Source organism: Muscardinus avellanarius (genome assembly GCF_963383645.1).
Source record: "Muscardinus avellanarius genome assembly, chromosome: X".
Classification (NCBI taxonomy): domain Eukaryota; kingdom Metazoa; phylum Chordata; class Mammalia; order Rodentia; family Gliridae; genus Muscardinus; species Muscardinus avellanarius.
In genome coordinates, this window is record NC_137792.1 from 94434980 (window position 1) to 94445809 (window position 10830).

At 40.7% G+C, this 10830-nt stretch overlaps 1 protein-coding gene across 3 annotated transcripts in view; it reads right to left on the minus strand.

Moving 5' to 3' along the window:
- The window catches only part of ALG13 (ALG13 UDP-N-acetylglucosaminyltransferase subunit), a gene marked incomplete at both ends in the record, with an annotated part of 80724 nt that extends 71260 nt beyond the window's left edge, over positions 1–9464 (minus strand). For 2 of the 3 annotated variants that reach the window (XM_080719402.1, XM_080719401.1), the window contains 3 exons: positions 4068–4206; positions 8385–8547; positions 9384–9464. In XM_080719402.1, the coding sequence (XP_080575528.1) occupies positions 4068–4206; positions 8385–8547; positions 9384–9464 (383 nt within the window). Of the gene's footprint in view, positions 1–746; positions 862–4067; positions 4207–8384; positions 8548–9383 lie in introns of those variants that run through there. The other variant, XM_080719403.1, reaches the window with a different exon arrangement.
- Between the last annotated feature and the right edge of the window lie 1366 nt (positions 9465–10830).

The following is a 10830-nucleotide window of genomic DNA, read 5'->3' on the forward strand; positions in this document are numbered from 1 at the left end:
TGGAAATATACTATAGTCCCATTTATTATTTTGAAACAGGGCCTGGCTAAGTTGCTGAGACTAGCCATAAACCTGCAACCCTCTTATCTCAGCCTCCACGTACTGGGATTAGAGGTGTGCAGTACCATGCAACAAATTCTATTGGTACAAGTCCTTTCTGACATATTCTTCTCAATCCTTTAACACTTTTAACATTACAAAGGATTATTTTGTCACTTTCTATTTCAGAGGGAAAAAAGTGAACACACTGATTTCACTCTATTGATGAGAATAAAAGTAAGTTTCTCCAAATACAACAGATCAAGTAACTTAATCTTTTAAGCAATTATTGAGATTTTTATTTCAAAGCACAACCCATCATTTAAAAAATCACTCCTTAGACTACACAGATTTTTCTCATGCCAAAATTCTGTAGTTTTTACTCTAAGGAAACTAAATTCATTTATGGTTTATATCAAAATTTCATTCTTTCTCACAATTCTAAATACATTTGGGGTTCTAGACAAACCCTGCGAATGCTCTTATACTACATATGGAAATTTAAAGAAATATAATAAATTTACTAAACTAGAATTAAGATTTGAACCCAAATGCAATGGGCACACTATAAAAATTTCCTATATATTCTGCAGATGTGTGAAGTGTAATGGTTTATATTATTCTGTAAATATTATGTGTTTAATTTGACTTAATCTCATTGCACATGCTAGACTGGGGGGTGTTTTAAAGTGTTGAGAGTTTAATGTTTATTTTTGTAATCCAACAACTTTATCCAAAAATGCAGAAAATTTTTCTGGCTGGCCAGGAGGATAACATTTCAGTGTTGATAAATCCATTGACTGTAACAGCCCAGGAAGCGTGCTAAAACAAAAGAAGAAAAATATTAGCTAATATGGGAGAAAATCCCCTATTTCATCTGCTCCCCAGTTGATTACTGAATCTAACTTCCAAGAATACAGTGATGCTCTTAAACTGTACATATAATTGTTTATGTATTTTAATATGATAAGTACAGAGATTAAGATTACTGAAATGCAAAAGCTAAAAAATATATTTTTAAATATCAATATGAAATCAACAAATATTTTATCTCTTACACCAACTAAAATATTTCAGTAATGTTATTTTGTGAAAAATGTGTTCACAAGGTTCTGTAATACTTCCTAGAACTGGGCAAATATAAAATCCAAAATTAATATATAAAAATAAAATAAATGAAATAAAAAGGAATAGCTGCCAGACAAGAAAATAAGCTCAAGAAACTACTAGACCATGTGTGAAGATTGTGAAATAACTTCTTTAAAACTGGTAATCTAAAGCTGGGCGTGGTGGCGCGTGCTTGTAATCCCAGCATTCAGGAGGCTGAGACCAAAGGATCACTGTTCGCAGACAACCTCAGCTACTTAGTGAGGCCCTCTGCAACTCAGTGAGACCCGGTTTCAAAATAAAGAATAAAAAAATAGGGCAGGGGGTGTAGCTCGGAGGTCGAATGTCCCTGGGTTCTGTCCCCAGACCCACACACACACACAAAAAAAAAAAAAACTGGTAGTCTACTATCACAAATTCATATATATTTAAGCAGCATACAAGCACCATGGATATTAGAAATAAGGTTCTAAACAACAAAATAAAGACTGCCTCAGAAAAGTATTTAAACAAGCCACCTAAATGAGAATGAACATACCACCACTCAGACTAGGTTTGAGGGAAGAAATTATTTTCCTAAAATAAAAATAAAGCCAATCATTGATTTCTTAACCCCTTCATGTATGATTTCCCTGCAATCAATATAAGAAAGGCTTCTAAAGCTGTACAAAAATAAGTAAATAAATTTGAGACATGTGTAGCTTTCTTTTTAGCCTGAGGAAAAAGACAGGATATATTTATGAAATCAGTGTTTTCTCTTTTATAATAAAAATTAAGGCTGATTTAACATTTGGAATGAAAATACGCATCCAAAGCATCTGAAAACACTGACTTGCATAAACCAGTTAGAAAGATGACTCTTCATCTTTGAAAAATAACAATCTCAGGGCAGATATGCTCTTATCTGAAGCATATATAATTTTAATTATTTAACTTCTTTTGTGACTCACAATACATTAAGATTGGCATCTACATTACAGAGCCACCCCAAAATTCCCTTTCTTACATTATTATAAGGAAGAGGTCACCAATAATTTTATTCCTCAACAATCAATAAATCTTCCAAAGAGAACAGAAATTTGTTTTATTCAGTGACATATGTTTTATTCGGTGCCTTAAAAATGTATGGCACATAATAGGTGCTCAAGAAACATTTAATGAATGAGTAAATGTTTACCTAGTGCCTAAAAGACAGAAGCAGAATAATAAAAAAAAAAACCTTATTAGGTTCTAGCTAGTTACTTTAGAATACTTTAATAATTTTGAAACAAAATTCAAACAAACAGTATAATTTAGATAGGCATAGTAGCACATGTCTATGATCCCAGTACCTGGGAGGCTGAGACAGGAGGACCATAGGTTTGAGGCTGGCTTCAGAAACTTAACAAGACCCTCTTTTGAAATAAAAAGGGCTGGGGGTATAACTCAGAGGTAGAATCCCTTTGGGTTCAATCCCCAGAAAGATTAATATATAATTTAATATTTCTAGTAGGTATTTTCTCTCCCCCCCCCTTTTTTTTGGTGGTTCTGTCTCCCAACCTAGTATTACCTTTTATTTTGAAACAGAATTTCACCAAGTTTTTGAGACTAGTTCAAACCTACAATTCTCTTGTCTTAACCTCCCAAGTACTAGAGAGGTGTGCACCACAATGCACTGCTAAGTATTTACATTTATTTTATGGTACTGGGGACGGAACCCAGGGGCATTCTACCTCCAAGCCACACCCCCAGCCCTATTTTTTAATTCTTTATTTTCAAACAGGGTCTCACTGAGTTGTAAAGAGCCTCACTAATTAGCCGAGGGGTCCGCGAACCATGATCCTCGGGTCTCAGTCTCCCAAATGCTGGGATTACAAGCGTGCACCACCACATCTGGCTAATTTTAATTTTTTAATACTTTGACTGGTTTAGGTATTTACTTTTTAAGACTTTTTAAGACAAATTAAAACAGATTTCAAGTCAAACAATTGGGAATTACTGACCTGACCCTTTGGCAAGCTTCTAGTTTCTCAAAGAAGAACTAACAAATCAGCAATTTTCTTCATCCTTCTACTGTGATGTTGATCAATTCTTGCTGAATTCTAAAACCTCTAGAAAATAATACTCCTTACCATAATTCATCTGCTTAAAATGCTCCAAAGGATCCTCACTAAACACAGAAAATCAGAACTACTACATGAAACCTCCCCAGCCTCATAATCCACTCTTTCTTGCTCACTATGCTCCTGCCACACTAACCTTCCCTCTATTTTTCAAGCAGTCAGACTCCAAGTTCATTCCTAACTTAGAGCTTTCACAACTGCTGTTCCTCTGCCTCTAGGGCTTTACATGACCGACTCTTCCCTGTGAAAGCTCACTTCAAATGTCATCGATTTTGTCAAGTTTTCCCTAAGCATTCTACCCAATTAGTCGTCACCCCAACTAGCACATCGCCCTGCCTTATTTTTTTGTAGTATATTTCATCGTGTGAAATTTTACCTCTAGAATATAAGTACCGTGACAGCAAGGACTTTGTCATGTTTTACCACTGTGTCTCCAGCACTTAAAAGAGTGCCCACTCTGTTAGGTATAATTAAATAAAGTTTAAATGGTTTTCAATTTAGGGATTCTAGTGGCATTACTAAAGGTGAGACCTTAAGTAAAAAAGTTTTCCATGAATACTAAAACCTTAAATAAATAAACTTAAAAATTTGATTCTTAGAAACTTGCATACTATAGGGACATACTCCACAGATAACAGGAAAAAAATCAAACTCAAAGTAGGAGACAAACAAATGAGGCGGTTTTATTGGTAAGAAAATGAAAGTACTTTTAGTAAATGTGAGATGTTTAGAGGGAGGAAACAAATGAGTTAAGAAGGTGAGTAAGAACATCTAGGGAGGAATTTAGAATAGAGTTCAAATTATCAGTCTCCAGTATACCTGCAGGTACAGTAGAAGAGATGGCCCTCTTTGTGTAGCTGCTTTGCCAATTCCAGCTGATGATTATTCATCAACTTTTCATTTATAACTACCACAAGTGGCTTGCCTTTTTCCAGAGCCTCCAAACAGCTTCCTGCACCTACAAAAATAAGTCAAATTTGTTAATATGATTTTTAAGTCACGATGCTCTACCAAGGATCAGTTAAAGAACTCTAAAGGTAAACAATTTAGTTGAATTATAAAACAGCCCTTTCAATTTCATGTTCAAAATGAAAAAAGTGTTCTTCCCATTTGCTCTGTTATAACCCTAAATTTTAAAATGTATTTTTTTATCACTGCTAATAACAATATAACCTATGATTTAGTACTATGCCACCAGCTGTCTAGTAGTATGTCCTGGGCATGGCCTTGAATCCAAATAAGATTTAAGTTCAACATACTCTACGTGAAACTATACAATTGACCCTCTAGCTGCATCTGCACTGAATATACAAACATTTATGTCATCATTCCCTAAACAATACAACCTGTTTACTTAGATGATGGCTTATAACATTGTGCTAAGTATTATAAGTATTCCAGAAGTAATTTAAAATATGGAAGGATATGTATAGACAATACGCAAACACCAGGCTATTTTTTAAGAAAATATATTTATTTTTATTGAAAGTAAATGTTATACATTTAATCTGTACTTGGTGTCCTCTTCCCCCCCCCATTTCCCCTTCCCCCCTCCCGACAATTAATACCCAGGGTAACCTTGCTATATTCATACTTTTACACCTATTTGGAAGTAGCCCCTCATCAATCAAGTTCAGCCTCCTTCCTCTCCTAGCTTTCTATTCAAACATTGCTGAGATTTCCCTTCCATTATCTGGAGTCCCTCTGGTATCCCCAATGCTCACTCATTTGGGCATATTAGAGGAAACATGTCACTTCTCTTTCTGTGTTTGGCTGATCTCACTTAACATAATCCTTTCCAGCACTTTCCATCTTCTTACAAATGACATGGTTTTGTTCTTCTTTATAGCTGAATAGAATTCCATTGTGTGTATTTCCCATAATTTTGCAAACCATTCATCTGTTGATGGGGACCTAGGTTATTTCCAAATTTTGGCTATTACAAATTGTGCTGCTATGAACATAGGTATGCATATGTTGCTGTAGTTCTCTGTTTTCAAACCCTTTGGAAAAATACCCAGGAGTGATAAAGCTGAATCATATGGTGGATCTATCCCGTTTTCTAAGGAATCTCCATACAGATCTCCATAGTGGCTGAACTAGTTTGCACTCCCACCAACAATGTAAAAGAGTTCCTCTTTCCCCACATCCTCGCCAGCATTTGTTATTTGATTTCTTTATGCTTGCCAATCTGACTGGAGTTAGATGGAATCTCAGCGTAGTTTTGATTTGCATCTCCCTGATGGCTAATGATGAAGAACATCTTTTCATGAATCTATTGGCCATTTGTATCTCTTCTTTTTTAAAGTGTCTATTCAATTTGCCCATTTCTTGATTGGGTTGTTTGTTTTGCTAGTGTAGTCTTTTTTTTGGTGGGGGATGCTACTAGGGGGTGGAACCCAGAGACTTTCTACCTCTGGGCTATACTCCCAGACCTTTTTCTATATTTGGAAACAGGGTCTAAGTTGCTGAAAGACTAAGTAGCTGAGGCTGGCTTTGAACCCATGCGATCCTCCTGTCTCAGCCTCCCAAGCGCGGGGATTACAAGCGTGTGCCACCACGCCCGGCTAGTGTAGAGTCTTTTGAGCTCATTGTAAATTCTAACACCAGGCCATTTAATATAAGAAACTTGAGCATCTCAGATTTTGGTATCAGTCACAGACTAATCTCCCTGCAGATACCAAGGCACAACTGTACTTCACTTCTATTCAAATGCAAGTGGAAAAAGCTCCCCAATAAATATAAATTCTAGCCGGGCGTGGTGGTGCACGCTTGTAATCCCCGCGCTTGGGAGGCAGAAACAGGAGGATTGTGCAGGTTTGAAGCCAGCCATGCTAGTTTAAGAGACCATGTTTCCAAATAAAAATATAAAAAATAGGTGTCTGGGAGTGTTGCCCGGAGGTAGAAGGGTTTCCAGGAACCCCAGTACCACCAGAAATATACATATATATAAATTCTAACTACTTTTTATGAGTCTGTGAAGTACCATCTGAAGTTAAGGTTAAATCTCCACAAATATTCATATATCCAGTTGATAAGTCGGGTCCCCCCACCCCCCGAAGCCAGAAGCGGAGATATCGCGAGAATCCACGTGCCTCGAGACTCCAAACATCGCGAGACTACAGATGTCGCGAGAGAATCAGCATGCCTATAAAACAGCAGGGCCTCCGAATTCCCCACTTGACTCAGCTGGCAGATTGACCCGTAGGTCCCTTCCTCCATGGCTGGGTTCCGAATAAAAGAGCAGTCTCTGATAACCCGGTTGGTGTTTTTGCCTCCCTCCTAAACCCCCCAACTCCATTTTCAACCTAACACCAGTGTTAGGAGCGATTTAACTTTTATTTATTTATTTATTTATTTATTTATTTATTTATTTATTTATTTTGGTGGTAATGGGGTTCTTGGAAACACTTCTATCTCCAGGCTACACTCCCAGACCTATTTTTATACTTTTTATTTGGAAACAGGGTCTCTTAAGCCAGAGTGGCTTGCTTCGAGCCTGAGCAATCCTGTCTGCGCCTCCCAAGCAAGGGGATTACAAGAGTGCACCACCACGCCCGGCCTTCGATTTAACTTTTAAATGTATAATCATGTGGATATTTTAAATGGAAGGGAGGAAATTGTTAAATGAGTAAATCCTTTCTTCATATCTGATATTAGGGACAATAGTTAAGAATACAGACTCCAGTACTAGATTGTTATCTGTTTACAAGCTGCTTAAAACTCTGTTTCAGTTTTCTCATGTGTAAAATGAATATATAAATAGTATTTAAACAGAGGCTTGTTCAAGAGAATTAAATAAGTACATACACAAAACATTTACAGCAGTGTCTAAAGTTCTGTTACATATTATGTTATAAAATCACATATCTGTCAGTAATACCTATTTCTAATTTTCTTGACTCAAACTAAATGTTTTGAAAATCACCTCACAAGCCTGGTGTGGTGGTGCACCTTTGTAATCCCAGCATTTGGAAGGCTGAGACAGGAGGATCGTGGTTTGTGAACTGCCTCAGCTACTTAGGCCCTTTTACAACTTAATGAGACCCTGTTTCAAAATAAAGAATAAAATATTGGGATAGAGGTGTAGCTTGGAGGTAAAATGCCCCAGGGTTCCATCCTGAGTACTGCAAAAAAAGAAAGAAAAGAAAAGAAAGCCACCTCACAGCAACCCAAACCAAAGCAATTCTTCTAAAAGTACTGATGTTTCATTAACTAAACCAACCAGTATATTTCTCAGAAGAGTTGAAAATGACTTACACAATACACTGTTTTTAAAAGGATATTTTAGTGCATCTATTTCACACTTATATTTAATAGAAATGTATAAAAAAAAACCTCTCAAAACCCATGTTTCCATAATACAACCAATGGGCAAGCTGAACATTACTTCAAATCAGCCCGACTGCTAATTTCAAGTTGCTAATGTGCTACACATGTCATTGGATAAATTCTTTTGCCCCAGCCAGGCGTGGTGGCGCACACTTGTAATCCCATCGCTTGCGAGGCTGAGACAGGAAGATGGCACAGGTTCGAAGCCAGTCTCAGCTACTGAGTGAGGCTCTCAGCAACTTAGTGAGACCCTGTTTCCAAATAAAATATAAAATAGGTCTGGGAGTACAGCATGGAAGTAGAAAAGCCTTGAGGTTCAAATCCCAGTACCACACACACACACACACACAAAAAAAAAAAAAAAACACTTTTGCTTCATATTTAAGGGTTTCTGCGATTCCTGTCTTTCTCTAACCTAGAAATACTGTCTTCCCCGCTTAATTTCTTAATTGCTATATTCAAATTATTATCATTGCCAGGCGTGGTGGTGCATGCTTGTAACCCCGGCGCTTGAGAGGCGGAGACAGGAGGATCGCGCAGGTCCGCAGCCGGGTTGGCTTGAGACCCTGTTTCCAAATAAAAACTATAAAATAGGTCTGGGAGTGTAGCCCCGTGGTAGAAGGGCTTCCAGGAACTCCAGTACCACCAAAAAAAAAAAAAAAAAAGTAAAAGCAAATTATTATCATAGTCAACAGGGATACAGTGAATTTACTCCGTGTAATAAATTTAGTGATTTTACCATGAAAACATTCAACTATCAGTTACTAATTTATTAAAGACCGGGCCTTAAATTCTACACTTTACCTGCGTGGCTAATAACAAGATCTGCCCTCTGAAGGTCTTCTTGCAAGGAATCCTTGTATCTGTAAACATCCAGGGTAAACGACTCAGTATTAGACAGTTCAGGAACCAAAGTTCCTCGACCAATTTGGAGGACAAGTCGGCTGTAACCAAGGCTCTTGAGAATCTAAAACAGGAAACGAGAAAACGCGGGCCTTTTAAATCCACTGCTGGAAGAAGAGCAGTCACAGCACACCTTAAAGCCGGCATTCTGACCCTAGCACGCGCCGCCAAACCGCCTACCTGTGGCCGACTTCGGCGACTTTTCAAACCCCCATTTCGCGTCCCGGGCTCCACACACACATTAAAAAAAAAAAAAAATCTCCGTGGCCCCAAAGAATCCAGGACCCGGGCTCACCTATTCGCCAAAGAACTGATTCCGCCAAAAAAGCGAGCAGGAAAAAAGAACTTTATAAAGGCTCGGGAAGTAGCGGGAGGACCGCGCGCCCGCGGATCTAGCTCACAGCTGGGGCTTCAGAATCCCTAGCCCAGAGGCGCCGCGCGGCGGGGAAGCCTCCTCGGAACGTCGCCGCCAGAAAAGGCGCGGGCTCCGGCGGCCGCCACCTGGGACGCCCCGAGCCGCCGAACCCCGCGCCCGCCACGGCCCACACGCACCCGAAGCCAGGCGCGGCGCAAGCGCTCCCGCGTCCCGGCCTCGCCTCAGCCGCAGTCCGGAGGGGCGGAGCCGCTGGGAAGAGGCGGAGGGAGGGAAGGCGAGGGGGAAAGGCACGGAAAGGAGGAGCCCGAGAAAAGACGGGGAGGGGCGGCCGGGGGGGAGGCGGGGGAGCCCGCGGAGGGCGCCGCCGCGCCGGGGAGGAGCCAGCGGAGGGGCGGCGGCACCTGAGGGAGGGCGGCGAAGGTTTTCCTTCGGAGCGCCGCGGTCAAGCAAGGTTACCAAGGCTAGGGAAACGCTGAAGGCGCGAGGCCTCGGCGAGGCGCCGCCGGCCCGCCTCCCCCACTCACTTGCAGGGTATCGCGCGCCGACACGCGCGCTACCAGGTCGTCAAAGCTGGTGGTCCCTACGGTAACAAACACGCACTTCATCGCGCGGGTTCGAAGGCCCGAATCGCAGGGGCCGGATGTGACGTAGGGAGGCCACGCGACGGGGCCGCCGCGCTCCGCAGTAGAGGCGGAAGTCCATCATGGCCGCCAGAGGGCGTCGACACGCCAGCGTGCCACGCGAGGCGGGGCCGAGGGCTGTTAACCGCCTAGAGGCAGCCCGGGTTCCCAGACCTCCACGTGTAGAGCTCTTGAGGCTCTCGCTATCATTCGGCGAACTGCCAAAAAATATTTTATTACTTTAACTAATAGTTTAAAGTGGGGCTAGTGGCGCACACCTGTGATCCCAGTTATTGAGGAGACTGAGGCAGGCGGAGTAAAAGTTTGAGGCCAGCCTGGGTAACTTAACCAGACCCCTGCCTCAAAAAAAATTTTTTTGGCGGGGGTGGTGATACTGGGAATTAAAGTCAGGGAAGCTTTACTTCTGAGCTACACCCCAGCCCTATTTTATCTTCCTTTTTAAAAAATTTTTGAAACAGTATCACCACGTTGCTGAGGCTGGCCACGAACCTTCTTTCTCAGCATTCCAAATACTGGAATTACAAGCGTGCTTTAAAATAAAAATTGTAAAAAGGGCTGGGGATTTAAGTCAATGGTAGATTACTTCCTGCACAAGGCCCCAGGTTCAGTTCCCAGTATAGAAAAAAAAAGTCGTAAATCCACTTAGTTCCGATTGTATTATAATTGTGCTACCTGAGGGAACAGGAAAACCCAAGCTCTCTGTAATTCCCTCTGGGCTAAGATGAGAATTTGGCTGTTGTGGGGGGTGGGAGAGAGATAAGCATATGTGTGGTACTGGAAACAACCCAGAGGCATTCTACCTCCAGGCCACAACCCAGCCCTATTTTATTTATTTTTTTTATGTGGAGACAGGGTCTCATTTGTGAAGAGGCCTCCACTAAATTGCTGAGGCTGGCAGCAAACCTGTGATCCTCCTGTCTCAGCTTCCCAATTATTAAAAGATTACAAGCTTGCACCGCCTTGATGAGGCTGATGGGCTGAGGAATATCTTAAATTATTTATTTGTTCATCTTTTTGCAATATTGGGGATCAAACACAGGGACACTCTACCACTGAACTATACTTCCAGACCATTTTTGGTCTAATTTCAAGACAGAGTCTTCCTAAATTTAAGCTGGCCGTGAACTGTGATTGATCGGACCAAGGAGCTTGAATTGTAGATGTGCACCAACTTCAGCTCTGAAATTGTTTTAAATCATTCCTATGACTTGAATTTGGGGTACCTGTTTGTAATCCTTTCTTCTCTCATTGACAGTATATGAAATCCTCTTTTCGTCATACAGACTTATTTTTACTTTCCTTCTCTAAAGGAATACAGAGATTCATCAGG